Source organism: Coptis chinensis, chromosome 4, assembly GCF_015680905.1.
Source record: "Coptis chinensis isolate HL-2020 chromosome 4, ASM1568090v1, whole genome shotgun sequence".
NCBI classification, from domain to species: domain Eukaryota; kingdom Viridiplantae; phylum Streptophyta; class Magnoliopsida; order Ranunculales; family Ranunculaceae; genus Coptis; species Coptis chinensis.
Genome location: NC_141459.1, coordinates 9,289,674 through 9,305,484, shown reverse-complemented (window position 1 = coordinate 9,305,484; position 15,811 = coordinate 9,289,674). Strand labels below are relative to the sequence as shown.

The 15,811-nt window shown below is 36.0% G+C and overlaps 1 protein-coding gene across 4 annotated transcripts in view; it reads right to left on the bottom strand.

The window, feature by feature from the left end:
* Nucleotides 1-12,960, bottom strand: part of LOC147501725 (binding protein) — a 37,140-nt gene extending 24,180 nt beyond the window's left edge. Inside the window, exons 1-8 of one of the 4 annotated variants that reach the window (XM_086606735.1) lie at nt 12,659-12,960; nt 9,694-9,916; nt 7,817-7,885; nt 6,405-6,866; nt 2,715-3,042; nt 1,404-1,865; nt 1,142-1,300; nt 817-966 (exon numbers count right to left, since the gene is read on the bottom strand). In XM_086606735.1, the coding sequence (XP_086462861.1) occupies nt 817-966; nt 1,142-1,300; nt 1,404-1,865; nt 2,715-3,042; nt 6,405-6,866; nt 7,817-7,885; nt 9,694-9,916; nt 12,659-12,818 (2,013 nt within the window). In that variant the 5' untranslated portion in view covers nt 12,819-12,960. Of the gene's footprint in view, nt 1-816; nt 967-1,141; nt 1,301-1,403; nt 1,866-2,714; nt 3,043-6,404; nt 6,867-7,816; nt 7,886-9,693; nt 9,917-12,653 lie in introns of those variants that run through there. The other 3 variants (XM_086606736.1, XM_086606737.1, XM_086606739.1) reach the window with 3 other exon arrangements.
* Nucleotides 12,961-15,811: the final 2,851 nt, after the last annotated feature.

The window sequence follows — 15,811 nt, the reverse complement described above, 5'->3', positions numbered from 1 at the left end:
TAATTTTTTGTGGATATGTCCAACAAACCATGAAGATCACCTCCACAAAATTTCAGCTCATTTGATGATGTTTAACAATGTCAAAAGATGATTGCAAAATCGAAAAATCTGGGCCGTTAAAAAAAATTAAAGTTGTCAACAATTTTTAAATAAATTAGAGATTTCCAAATGAGTCAAATTTTTGTGGAAAATCTATCCATAGTTAAGAGATCATATCCACAAAATATTAGCTTTTAACTCATCTTGTAAAGGAGCGTGGTATAAAAAACCATGGTATATATATATATATATCAGTCCTTCTCTAAAAAGTAACTACTTAAGTTAACTTTAAAATAAGTACGTAAGTAAAACTTCACCTACAAAATAATTTTTAAACCTATTTTTTTGTGGATATGATATATTCAATATTAAGATCATCTCTACAAAATTTCAACTCATTTGGAAACATCTAACATTGACAAAAAACGATTACAAAAATTCAACATTTCTGGACCGTTAGATTTCTTTTTAAAGATGACAACAATTTTTATCTATGTTAGAGGTTTCCAAATGAGTTGAATTTTTGGGAAGATAATCATTATGGTGAGTGTTTCATAACCACAAAAAATTAGGTTTGAATTCATTTTGCAGGTGAAGTTTTACGTACGTACTTATTTTAAGTTAACTTAAGTAGCTACTTTTTAGAGAATTACCGATCAAAATATATATATATATATATATATAAGATGACAGCGACGTGATTCAGTTACCTTTAGATAGTAAATATGATAATTTAAAGCACAAATTTTGCTTCTCTTGCAAATACGAATTCAATACCTTTGAGACGTCATTTCTACAAAGAAGAGAAGTGAGTGTCTGCAAGACGTTCAGCACCAACAGTTCTCCACTACTATCATCAAGATTTCCATTTAGCAAAGAGACAATATGTAAAAAGCATTCTCCATCACGGAACAGACCCTGATAGTACTGTAGGAAACAAAGATGGGTTTAGAATTGCCCACATTGTAAGTATACAATTCTAATCATATAGGATATCAAACTTTAAATTTAAATATAATTATATAAATGGTTAAGGAATATAATCTTCCTTTTCTCTCTTATTTCTAGCAAAATTTTAAAAGGTAAAGGCAGATACTCGTACCATTTGATCAATCTCAAGCATTTCCTTCACACCAACCAATAGATCAATTGATAACTCTACAAAATTCTTTTCCCGCTCCTTCACACACGTGAATATTTCTAGATATTTAGAACATAAATACAACTTCGCTACTTGATCTTTATCAGATGAGATTGGTAACTGCAAATAATAATCAAAAAAGGGGAGGAAATAAGTCACTCTAAAAGCTATGAAACACTTGTAGAAACCATGGTTTGTATTAAATTTGAAAAAACTTTAGTACCCTGATTAGGTCAAAAATATGAGCCAGTACACGCTTTCTTACTCCTTCTTCCCAAAACAAATCAAACAGAAAATCAATACAAGTGGTGCTATGCAACACCAAACTATGTGCCTCATCCGCTTGGGACAAGTATTCACTTAACAGATCCAAAGACGTCACCATGCATTTAAGCCAACTTTGGTCAAACTCAGCTGAACCAGAACCCTGACAACTTTGAGTCGGAAGCCCTTTCACATACCCATTCTCCACTGGCAGGTTATTAATTCTAGACCGTCGGAATTCTTGGGCTTGAATGCAAGCTACTTTAAGTACTCGAGATACAGCATCTAGGGTCTTAAAGGAAGCAACGGTTTTCTCGCCTGCAAGTTGTAAAATACGATGCAGGCTCTTCATGATAATATTAGCAAGCTCAGGGTGACATGCAGATTGTTCAAGGGCATCCAGCAAAACGGAACATTCTGGCTGTCACAACAAGACAGATTTTATTAACTTTTAAGAATCTTAAATGCTAACATCAACATGATTTACACCACAAGAACTGCCCTCTAGGATCTCATGGAAGACAAGTTCATAATAAAGAATATGAAATGGTACATGTGCATGTTTGTAAAGGAAAAGAATAAAACGCAGAATCCTACATGGAGACTTCCTTAACTTTGTCAAATGAACTCATCATCAGTGGGACCATCCTTATCAAATATAAACTTACCATCCTTTATAACATATAAAGGAAGGACTACAAAATCGGAAATTCTTGGGTCATCCATTTCAAGGATCCATAATTTGTCAGAGGCCTATTTTCAAGAAAAAATTGGTTCACCACACGTTGCACTTTAGAGTCTAATAATTGCTCATGCCACCAACATGCTCTATTTCCACCATAAAGTTTAATGAAAAGGATGAGTAATTGAGTATGTCCAGTCTCAAACAATGGTATGCATGACACATTGCACTTCGTCAAGCAGCTGAATATACAATGAGGTATTGAGTGCTAATGTACATCAAAAAATGTCCATCAACAGAGGACACAGTAGAGGGCTCCAGCACCACATCCATTTCACATCACTATTAAGAAATTGGTCACAAGCCAGTTCATATCAAATCATTAGTTTATCTAATCATATAGGAATTACTTCATCAATAACAAGCACAAATTCAGGATTTAACGCAGATTTTACGGTACTTCCAAAACAATGGTGTAATATAAGATAAGAAGGATGCTAGTGACAACATACATAAAGCTCAATTACGAGTAACCTGTATTTTATTTTTCCTACATAAGCAACATGGGGGTGAAGAAAGAGAGCATACCATATTATGTGCACTCCCAGTAAATGTTGCAGCATACTCCACAAATGAAATAATTTCTATTTGAAGAATTTCAACTTCACTAGGCTTAAGCTGAGAGCTCGTGGAATTAGAACTACAACATAATTCAAATTTCCGTGGCATCCCCACATTATATCTGCTGAAGTCTCCAGAAATCCCTTCTAAATTTGGTCCAAAATAGAAAAAGTTTTCAGAGAACATAAGGTCCCACATACCCTCCTCTCGAAAAACTTTGAGTAAGGTTGGCAATGAAATAAGTACTTTCCGGAATGCATAAAGAATGTAATGTTGCAAACTGTTAACCAAAATTCTGCAGGAAAAAAAATATATATATAAATAAATGGGAAGGCGATCCCAAAGAAATGACAGAAATATAGGGGAAGAGAGTGAAGTAGAAACTCTTGTACAAACTAAAACAATTGTACTCACTATGAACAAAGAAAAAAGACCGTTACAACCATGGAGACAATTTTACTTCTAAAACCCAAAATTGAGACATGTTTAGTACCACCAGTCCACCACCATTTAGTTACCACCATCGCAGCAGTATGCACAGAAAGGAAACAACCACCAACCTCCACTACCTACTTCCCACTGAATCTCTTACCCACCGTGTCTACGCCACATCCCAGTCTTCCTCCCCTCCTGAGTACTCTAAGTCGAGTTTGGCATCTCCCTCATCCTCCTCTAAATTGTCATGGAACTGACTATCATCTGTCCTGCCCTCATTCATTGCTTCCTCCGAATTCCTAGACTCCCTTTTATCCAACAGCATAAGAAAAAGCCCTCTACAAGTACCTATATTCGCTACAGAAGCACCCATCACTTTCCAAACCCCAGAAACTCTTCTTCACTCTCCGAGTGCTTAACGACCATATAAATGGTATTAAACGCACCGTCCTTATACAAGAATAAAAAGTTTATCCCATTCTCCCAAGTTAATTTTTTTAAGTTTTCCATCCCCTTTTGGTATGAATGTTCTAAATACCTCCTTTATCATACCACCACTTAAGAATGAGAAAGAGATACAGAAAATAGTCATGTACATCGCCGAATGCGAGCTTTACCAACGCCAGACTCCCACGCTTTGATGAACACTTTCCCTTCCAATGGAAATCTTCTCAATCACCTTGCTCCAAATGTCCTTCGATTTGCTCAATTAACTGCAACTAGGAATAAAGATTTTCCACGAACTAATTTAACAAAGTAACAATAGAAAATATGCTCATCCGCTAAACAAACAACATACATGCTCAACTATGTAAATGTGGTTTTTGTCCTCTGTTCTTTGTGAGAAGTATTAAATATTTTTTTTTCAATCACATTTAGTTCTTTTAATAGTTTTAATTCCATGCATGCTAAATTTTACCTCAACACAACTTTCTCGGGAAAAAAGACCCTTAAAATGCCAAAATGTGTGTCCCACCGTAACCAAGCATATGCCGAACATGTCCCAGCGTGTAGAATATTTTGAAAAATAACTTTCAAAATGGGATGCTAAATTTTGCATATCACCGATACTTCAGCCTGGGAGAAGTGTCTATTCTTCAAAGGTACTTTACATCGCACCTAAGAAGTTAGCATATTCTTGGAGACTTGGAGTCAAACCAGAAAAGGAGGTTATTAAGAGTACAAGGATTCCAACCCAATCTACGGAGGATCCCAGTCCTACTCCGCCACACTCATATCTCGTTAATTAGCGACGCACTAGAAGAAAATGTGAACAAAATAACCATTTTAAAAAAACATTAGTGAGACTCAGTTTGAGAAGTGATTGTAATGTAGATCTTACTGGCGGAAGCTTCAGTTTAATTGAATCTACACTTTAATTGAAACACAATTAAAAGACGACCTAAAAATCACTCTTTTATTGAATCTCTCAATCACAAATCACACACATAAACACAATTACTGAAACCCTAACTACAAGCCCGTTATTTAAAATAAACCTAGAAAGCATAAACCAATAGAAACACAACATGTGTCCAACTAATTAATGGACTCGAACCATGGGCTTGGACTCAACTAAAAGGCTCACGCCCATAACATGTAGAGGGAACATAGGCGCACACCTATGACACTGACAAACTCGACTAATGTTCTACATTACTCTCCCCAACCGAAAAAATTCGTCATCGAATTTCTAATCAACAAAAACTTTAGGTAAAGAGAACCACGTCCACAAGCTTTAGGAAATCGGCCAATACCCCAACTGAAAGAAATCCGACCATGAATTTTTCTTTTGTAGCAGCTTCACTGACTTAAAATCAGTAACCTACAACATGCTCTTGCACACAGATTATGAAAACAATAACCAGAAGATGCACCAAAAAATTTCGGTACCAATGGCTCGTCTTGAAAGCTTGTAACTTCACCAACATATGTGACTTTCTTTAAGGAAATCCAAATCTGCAATCGTGCTTTTTTGAAAAACAAATCACTTCGTTTGTCAAAGTGAGTCACAAAATTTTCCCAAATCAGATCTTCGTACTTATCAAAAAGAGACTCATCTTTATACTTATCAAAGATTGGTGGAGAGCCCAATAGGGGGGCTGCAACACCTGCCGGCAACCGAGCGGCGCCATCATTGAGGGGTACACCCTCATGTTCCTCATTGAGAGGAGGTTCCCTATTGGTGTTATCTTTCATGCCAACTCTGTTTTCTCCATTGTTTTCTGGATTTGTAGGCGCAAAAGGGTTCAGAAGAGGGATTGAACCATCAACCTGAGATGCATCGTCAGTACTAGCCACTTAACCATTATTCTGTGGTGGTGGAGGTGGTTGTTGCACCTCTCTTTGGACTGGAAACTTTGCTTCCATCAGGTTCTGAAACATATGTGTCATGTTCTTCATGCTTTCTTCTAAACGAGACATGCGAGTATCCATGGATGGAGGACGACCTCGAGTTGCTTTGTAATTCATCATAACAACACAAAAACAATTGACTTTTCGAGGAAAAAAAAATCGTCATGAACAGTGACGCGGTAAATAGTGTCCGATGAACAGTATTTCATGAACAATGTTTTCGGTGAACAATACCGTGAATAGTAACTCCTAGAATTAATCTACTCCGATACCAAATAATGTAGATCTTACTGGCGGAAACTTCAGTTTAATTGAATCTACACTTTAATTAAAACACAATTAAAAGACGACCTAAAAATCACTCTTTTATTGAATCTCTCAATCACAAATCACACACATAAGCACAACTACTGAAACCCTAACTACAAGCCCGTTATTTGAAGTAAACCTAAAAAGCATAAACCAATAGGAACACGACATGTGTCCAACTAATTAATGGACTCGAACCATGGGCTTGGACTCAACTAAGGGGCTCACGCCCATAACATGTAGAGGGAACATAGGCGCACACCTATGACACTGACAGACTCGACTAATGTTCTACATCAGATTGCCCCAATTGTTCCTCAACAGATCTTTACCCCAATATGAAGTGGGACTCAATTTTAGTGCTCTCATGCTCAGCTCATGCTTAAATTGTTCAACACAGGAATTTTTATTTATTTAAAAAAAAAATGGGAGTCCACTGATCAAACAGACCGAGGAAAAATAGAACTTAAACCAGAGAAAAAGTATACTAATGGAGAATATAGTAAATTAATAGGTGAATATTCAGAAAAAAAATCTCAAATGAATCTGATCGCTAACCTTAAGTGACTTGGAAGCTCAATCTGATTAGTGCAGGCCTTGATGCATGGAAACACAGTAAGAAGAACTTTCATAACCCACTTTATTGAGAGCTCCCAATATGCTGAAGAAACTGGCACAGCACTTCGACCAACCGATGCCTGGACACTCTGGAATCTAATATCTTCAAGGGCTAGAAGGAAAGAACAAAGTACTCTGCTCATCTTTTGACCAAAATCTTTCCAATATTCAGAATGAGAACCATCAGTATCAAATGGGATAGCATTCTCCCTCCAAGCTTCTTCTACATGAATCTCCATTTCAGATTCCAGAACAGGCATTTGAAACTCAGTATGAGCAGATGTGAGCTTCCTTCGATGTTGGAACTCCTGTAGTGCAAAAGCTGGCCAACAGATATTATTAGCAAATTTATGCACTCTTCCATTTTCACATAGAAACTGCAAGTTGCTCAAATTTCCAAATCTGAACCACTGGTTAAGGTTTGCAAACTAAGTGTCTTTACACAAAAAGTTCATCAGTCCAAACCAGAACAAGATAATTCTAATATGACCTTTCAAAAGAGTCAACAGATTAATCTTTGATATGATAACCGAAAGCTTCCCTGTATCGAGAATGAATTGTGGAATTTATGCAGTCTTTGAGGTTGCAATTTATGAGAGTTTTTGTGATATCTTGCAAGGGTGATATGAACTGCCTTCAGAGGATCAAGGACATTAATGCTTATATCTTGCTGTATGCAAGCAGTTTGAGCCTAACACGAAAGAAAAAGGTTTACGTAAATTAAAAGTGGTGAAAACAGTACATACTGGATACTGCAATATTCGATGGCCTTATATTTGGAATCCAGATCCTCCAGAATGTAGAAGACACCAGTTTTTAAGACCATGTAACTTTAGATTTATAGTTTAAATCACTCTAACCATGCGCATTTTTCCAGAATATGCATTATCCTTTTTTTTCTAAAAGAGGGGAAAAGAACCTTCAAAGTAACTGATTGATGTCAGGAGCACCGAGCATATACAATAGACTAAAACAGGACTGCATTGAGATAATACTGTGTTAATTCAGAGAATATTTCTAGGCAGCTTTTTCAAAACAAGAAGAGCATCACGCCATCATCTATTTCAGTAAAAATTACAAAGAAGCTTGTGAAACATCAATTAATCTAAACAGCAGTAAAGTGTAGACAACGCATGTAATAGAAGACATCTGAGATCTATTTCTGCAAGAGCATTTCCTTCAAATCCAAGTAAGTGCAAGGAGTGATTTAAGGAGGTTCCAATCATACTTTTAAACTACGTTTACGTTGAAAAGTGAGCTGCTATAGGTTATAACTATCCACCCTTTCATGCATGATGCATCATAAAGCCAGATCAATTTTGCCAATCAAAACAATGTTGTCTAAAGGATACACAGCCTCCCTAAGAACTTCAAGGGAAAGAACTTGGAGCTGGAATACAGCCAATAGAGGGTTTTCTTTTCTGTAGAGCAGAATAAATAAGCAGTTAGTACATTAAAAAAAAAAAAAAAAAAAAAAAAAAAAAAAAAAAAAAAAACTAGACAGATTATAAACTGTCAAAACCTACCCAATTTTAAACAGTATATCCCTCTCTGAGAGACATGACACAAACCTTCATTACTTTATCACACCGGGTGCTAGGCAACTCAACAAAATGGAGCAAAACATTAACTTTTCTTCCAATATTTTCACGGATTACAATCTTACAGTATTTGTTAACATGAGTAAGAACTTAATGTTATGAATATAAGCAAGTATGAACAACGGAAGGAAGACATATCAATTTCAGCCAGGAATTTAAGCAGAAGCTCAAGAACCCTGAAAGAAATAATTGTAACACAACAAAATATGAAGATATTTGCAAAGCATGGATCATGCTATTCTGAGAATCTTCTGCATTTACAAAGTTGAGAATTTAATATACATATACGCGAAAGCAATGCCAACATTTCTTTTTTCTTGTATCTATGAAAATATTTACAGACCCACTTTAATGATTAAAAAAAACAAGAAAAGCTACAAAACTAAAAGAAATAAAAGAAAAACACGAAGAAAAACAAATCATTAGGAGCTTTGGTCATGCTTGGCTGAGCAACGAACCCCATGAATATAAAAAGTCCCCGAACTGTGTGTTTCTCCACTCCTCCCAAAATTTTAACCAAAGGAAAATGAACCCTTTGATCAATATAATAACCTCTGCCATCGAAGCCATACAGCCACCAAAGTGTCTCCTATTCCTCCCCAGGCATAGAGACCACACAATAGCAAAGGGTAGAATGATCTACAGTCAACACCCTTCAGGTGAATGGACCCTTAGAACCCAAGAAACCAACAAATCTTTCACTCACCATGGAACATCGCAATACACCCCCAAACTGACACACTAACTGACTCCAGATCTCACATGAGAAGGGACAATGGATGAGAGAGTGACTAAATAACTCATCATCATCCATACACAAAGGAAAGAAGTTCACAATTATTTTATTTCTCCTAATTAAGTTATCTCTGGTCAAGATCTTATTGTGACACTCTTATTTGAAAGGCACTGCCACGTCAATTATGAAACATAACTTCACAGTTTTCTGATGCATTGACCAAAAAGAAAACCAAGTACTTTCTAGACCAGACTCAAATAAAGTAACTAGGCATATGATTCTTATAAAACAGGTTTCTTCCTAAGTTACATTGACACGGGTACGACATGGAAGTGTCTGACACAGCGAACTACCGAAATTGAGGTATATCACATACATACAAGTGTGCGTGTCATGTCCAGCACAGATTATTTTAAAAATATGGCGTGTCCATGCAAGTATGGTTTCTTCAATAAATAGCAAGATATTTTCAAATTTGCAGGGCATTAGAAGGGAATAGATAAACAAAAGCACCAATCAATATAAAGATATAAGTATAAAAATTACATCAACACTTCCAAATTAACCAAAAGCTAGTTTCGTAGTACTTAAAGACCCACAGCCCAATTACACCCAAAAGAACATAGAAAGGGCAGATCCGCTGTTAGGCCTTCTACAGCCACACATCTATTCCGGACCAACTAACCCCCATGTTAGCATTTATTTATTTTGTGTGTGTTCGTTTTATACAAATGTTTCACCAGTAAATCATGAAAAGAATTGGATAGTTGTTTGTTGATTATTACTTTGAAAAAAATTCATACACATAAGATACTTTAACCAGAGCCCAGAAACAGGTATTAAACTACAGCAAAAACAAAGTGCAGCAGTAATGCAGTATTGAGTAAATTACCTCTCCTTATCGGCACCAAACATATTCTTTGAATTCAATGCTTTATTTGAAGAAAAACCAAGCCCATCCAAAAGAACTTCAAGTCCTCCAATACTTCTAAAATGATTTTGAGCCCGTGAATTTTCTGATAATGCTAATTTCAAAGCACTTAAAGTCAGATACTGAAGTGCCATATCTGTCCATTGTTCTTTCATACTTAGCCTTCTGATGACACGCAGCAATTCTGAAATATAAGATAGAATCTCTGTGACTTACAGAATGAGCAAAATGGTTTTGATACAAAGTAAATCAAGAGGAAAAGGCCAGTAGCGAGTAAAAGATGACTCTGGACTCCGGAAGGTAGAGAAATTTGCTTTTCATCACTACCGAATGAATACCAGCATTAAAGATAAGGATCACCGATGTGAGATCTTTATACAATTTAATATGAGTAGAAACTCAACCCTGATTGTACCTAAAGTAGCCTTATAAAAATCACTGAAAGATTAAGTTCACTCCAGAGTTGAGTAAAAAGAAAGCAAAACCCAATAGAACTAGTGGGTGGAAGCAGTCTCATGTTTCTCCACCAAACACTAGATCTAAGTTTCTTGCAGCAACAACATGGTGTGGATGAGGCAGTTTGACATGGAGCTAGTGCACCAACTATGACAGCCGAGTTAGTAGAAGGAAGTCCTTGTTGTCCGTAACAGAGTTCAAGAGTTTCTATGTTGGCAAATTGGTCGAGAACATAATATATCTATATGGGATGAGAATTGGGTGCCATCATTGTCCTTTAGAAGACCCATGGGACCAAATCCAAATTGGCCCGATATCCAGTTTGTATCAGATTTGCTGTATGACAATGGAGCTTGGAATTACAGTCTCATTCACAACATATTCTTACCTCACGAAGCTGAAGCAATCCTTAGCATTTGACTTCCTCATATTCATGCAAATTGCCCAGATAAACTCATTTGGTACTCAGAGAAAAACGGTAAGTTCTCAGTTAAAGATGCGTATAATGCCCTATTAGCTATTGATCATCCTACCACCCCCCATACCCCCGTTATACCATGGAGTTATATTTGGCGTATTCATGCCCCTCGCGTCAAAATATTCTTATGGAAAGCTATTTTTGGTGGTCTACCTGTTAAGGATCTTCTTGCTTCCAGATCGATTTTGCCAAGTAATACTTGTCCTCGATGTCAAATCCAAACTGAAACCTTGGAACATGCTTTATTTGGCTGTCCATTTGTTAGTCGGGTTTGGTTTGCTTCTCTGTTCAACTGGAGACCTAAGTTTTGGCCTCCAAACACTCACCTTTCAGACATTTTCCCGAGATTGAAAGGATTGACGACCACAAAGTCGGAGTTGATAGATTCACTTACTGACCTTGCCCTCATTGCATACTTCATTTGGCTTAGTAGGAACTGTTTCATTTTCAATAGTAAGAAAGAGTCTATGCACTCTATTCTTGCACAAGCACGATATTGGAAAAGAGAAATTAAACTTTCCTCTCCTTCAAAGTCCATTTCCCAAAGCTCTTTGCTTGACATTAACAATTACCTGGAACAATGATTTACCATACTCTCTTCAGATGCTGCATTTTACTCGACAGCATTGGATATTGGATGTGGTTATGTTGCTTGGGGGGCTTGTCAAATTTCATTTGCAGGATGCAGAAGAAGTCAAGCCTCAAATGTAGAAGAAGCTGAAGCACTTGCACTCCTTTTTGGTCTCTCTGAAGCAGTGGATAGAAGGCTGAAACGAATTATTGTTACTTCAGATTGTCTCTCACTGATAAAATCTCTTCGGGTGATGTTGATTGCTCTTGCTGGCAAATCTCTGTGCAAGTTCATACAATTAAAGCATTCGCTGCCAAGTTCGAGTCAATTCAGTTTTTTCACATCTTTAGATACTGTAATATGTCAGCTCATCATTTAGCTGGAGTAGATTTTATGTCAGGCACGTTATGATGGACTGGTCACTACCCTCCCCATCTTGAAACCCTTGTAAACAATGATTGCACTCTTATTTGTGTGAATTAATAAAAATTGCCATTCAAAAAAGAAAAAGAAAAAAACTAATATAGACTTGTTGACTAAGACCACTCTAGTAGTGTCTCATAATTTGGCTATATTTTTAGTTGGAAGTGCTACTGTATAAAGTAGCACTTCCCTAGACTTCACAGTCTACTTGTATACCAACCCCCACCTCTGTTTAACTTATAAAATTAATATTGTTGACTTAGGTTCAAACTGGAAGAAGACAAACAGAAGAAATTGACCATCCATGAGCATATTGTTCGGTTTCAGTAACATAAAAGATACACTAGATAAGAGGATAAACTCAATTAAGAGGATACACTATGAGAGAATACAAATTCCATAAATTGAAGTGTATTTGTTTCATAAAACTATAAATGTTCAATCTGATCTTTTTTCCTTGCGGGCTGTATGTTATATTCATGGGTTTTTTGGATACCAGATTACCAGATATCAAACATTTTCTTATTGTTTGAGTTGGAAATATTAAAGGGAAACAACAAGATCATTTTGTATAAACTATAAAGTTGGAATTGTTGTGACTAATCTTATTGTGGATTGTAACTATATTAATAATAATGTTTTTATTATTGTTGACAATTGTTTTTACGATTATATAAATTTAATATCTTTTAGATTCTTGGTATCATTCAAGACACAATAACTTCGTTCGGATTAGGATTTGTTAAGCCTTTATAAACAGTTGGATTAGGCTTCGTTGAGATCTTTTCTTAATTAAAATCAATATCTCAATTCTTTCGGTATAGTATTCCAGTGTCTATTAAAGCCCATTGTTATAAAAAGTTAAAAACCCATTATCGAATTTCAGACTTGAGACATCGTAGTCACACAAGTAATAGCACACATGCCACCATTCAAGCATTACCTCCATCCATATTTCAATCAATCATTGTTCAGATATAAAAAATGGCATACCTTACCTACTAACCAGTTAAGACCACCTGCTTCCATGACAGACACAACTGCCTTTTGATGCCAACGGAGACTTGTTTCAGAAGAAGAATTTTCCACGCCTCTTGAAGGATCAATCAAGCATGTACCAACCCTTTGGAGAGAAAACTCAACAGCATTGTTGTACATGCATGAATTCAGATCAATGAAACAGCAAATAGTTGTAACCACGTATAAAAGTATCCTTTGTAAGACTTTAGACTTCTGTAAGGAAATATTTGACAAGTTCTCATCAACGAGTGCACCAGTAAATGTCTTTAGTTGAACAACTGCAGCTGAAAAAACCATAATTCACAAAGTTACAACAATGAATGCACAATCTATTAGACAATAAGGTGAAATTGAAACAACAAAGATTATAGATTATATATTCATATAGTATCCAATGTTAACAATACTATATATCCAATATTTTGGACTATCTTTTATTTTATTTTTACAGATAATATGTATTCAATGAGATAACCAAAAAGATGACATCAACTTTAAGATATTAGCAAGAGACTTAAATCTTAAACCCCATTGCTCTGTACACCCTGAGTTCGCCACTAAGGCTAGATCACAAGTACATCAAATCATCCTGATCCCAACCCCCAGGCCCCAAGGTAAAACGACCGACATATTTCGACTATAAGAGAATAAGTAACATTCTTTTTCAATGATAAGCTTAAGGAATTCCATTTCTCATTGATCAGTATAGAGAAAAACAATTGCAAGTGTCCAGTAGCTTGGCTTGTCAGAGCCCTTGGGACTGTACCATGAGGTATTGGGTTTGACATCCACTTACACTGGCATCGCGGGGTTTTCATTTATTTAAAACGTAGTTGCTTGGGTTATAAGCAACAACCTCTAATAAACACAAACAAAGAGAAAGCAATAAAACCAAATAAGGTTAAGCCAAACATAGATATATGCACCCCACCAGAAACCCAAGGCTGAATGAGTGAATTCTTAGTGACCGATAGATCCTCACCCAAAAATAACATCTAGATAGCAATGCCCACCATGTCTTCCTTAGGCCACAGAAAATAGGAGTCACTGTATAGCAGTTCTAGTATTTTGAGAATCAGTTGCTCACCGTTCAGTTCCTCCCACTACACACCAACCTATCCCAAAATGCTTACAAATGGAAAAAGACACCAAAGCTTCTTTACATAAGAGAAGAAACCAACCCAAGCAACATCTCCATGGACGCTGGAACCAGGAATAGTGAAATCCAATCTGGGTCGAGGTTTTCTTTTTCTTTCTTCCTTTTCTTTTCTTTTGTTTTGTAAGAACATGCGCCAAAAAAGCACACCACGCAAAAATAAGATCTTTTATGGAACTTTGGACCCCAAAATGATAGAAGTCGGAAATTGAGAATCAAGGGACAAGAAGGAGTGGACAGACTGAGAAAGTGCATCCAACCTAGCCATGGCCCATAAAGGAAGCTAGAACATCAATCCAAGATAAGCCGTACTAGCTAACTATGTCATTCATTATGATTTTTCTTATGAGAACGAAAAAGCCAGACAGCGAGGGGAAAGCAGTGGAAAGAATCTTGTACCCAAGGCCGAAAATATCGGTCGATTTATCGATATATATCGTTTTTTCAGCAATCCGACTTCAAAAAATCCAAAATATCGACTCCGAAAATTTAATATTTTTTAAACCAATATATATCTTTATATCTACGACATATTCGATATAATCGATATATATCTTTCTGATTTTTTCTCCGATAATATGTATTAAAATTGCGATTTAAACGATATTTTCCGATATATTTCGGCGAATTAAACGATATATATCCGAAAAAATGAAATGTGCATAATAAAGTTTACTTGGTTCTGACGTTCTGTCATTTCTATAATTCTATGTACATTCAAATTGAATAAAGTGATAAACTATTCTCTCACATTCAATAAAGTGATAAACTATCATTCAATTCTCTGCAGTCTACACTCTGCACATTCTGTGTTTGCTAAAGTAGTTGCTAAAGTGGCTAATAGCCTAATACTGTGCACATGTGAATGATCACCTATGATATCGTAACATTATCAAGTGAAATGAATATAACTATATAAGTATATAACTCAAGAACTACCAACTGAAATGAATCATCTCAAATTTCGCCCAATCCATTGAAAGATAGCAGCCACTTCATTTCATAATTCATATTACCTTGGTTCCCATTAGTCATTATCACAGAATGGTTACTGACGCTCACATCACTCCCATAATTTATTACTTGGTTCTTTGATATGTCTTCAAGTCTTCTCACTGGTTGTGTGACTTTATTGTATCTGTGAGAGTCTCACAGACTTATCATAGGCAGAAATGGTGTTTCTGGGCCTCCTGGACAACAGACTTATCTGTTTTATCATATGAGAACTACTTCTCAGGTATGTATTTGGTAAAAGGGAAAAAAAAATTGGAGACTAACTTTGTAGTTGTAGCTCAGTTATGTTCTTCCATATCTAGTTATGCATAGGGATTATTTGGAGCCTGATTGCTTATTATTATTATTGTTATAAATTAAGATAATCTAAATGGAGGTTATGGAGCTAGTATATTAAGTCAGATTATCCCGATCATATAACTAATTAATATAAGATTTCTACTTTCATTGGTTACTGCATGAAAATACTAGTATCGGGATAAAATTATAACTAGGGATGACCTATAAAATAGTCTGTTTACAATATAGAAAATCCAAAAAAATCCAGTTCGTGGGGGGGCTGGGCTACGTGTCCCACCTATCACGGCTTACAAGAACTCTAACAATATATATAATTATTATTATTATTATTCAAACGTGTCCATGACGTATCTGTGTTGCGTGTCCGTGTCCGTGTCCATGCTTGATTAGTGTTGATTGCTTTCACCGGAATAGATCTGATTAATGTAGATTGACCATGTTCTACTTTTATGTCATACATATTTTTTTAAATGCATGTCTTACATTTTGATTAATTAGTTATATTTATCTACCTACAGATTCTAGGTTATATATTTGTCTAAAGATCAAAATGGCTAGGACACCAGATATTGGTTGGTCACATGGTACACCATTGGATAGCACCAAGACAAAGTTTAGATGTAATTATTGTCAACTTGAGTTTCAAAGTGGTGGGGTTAGT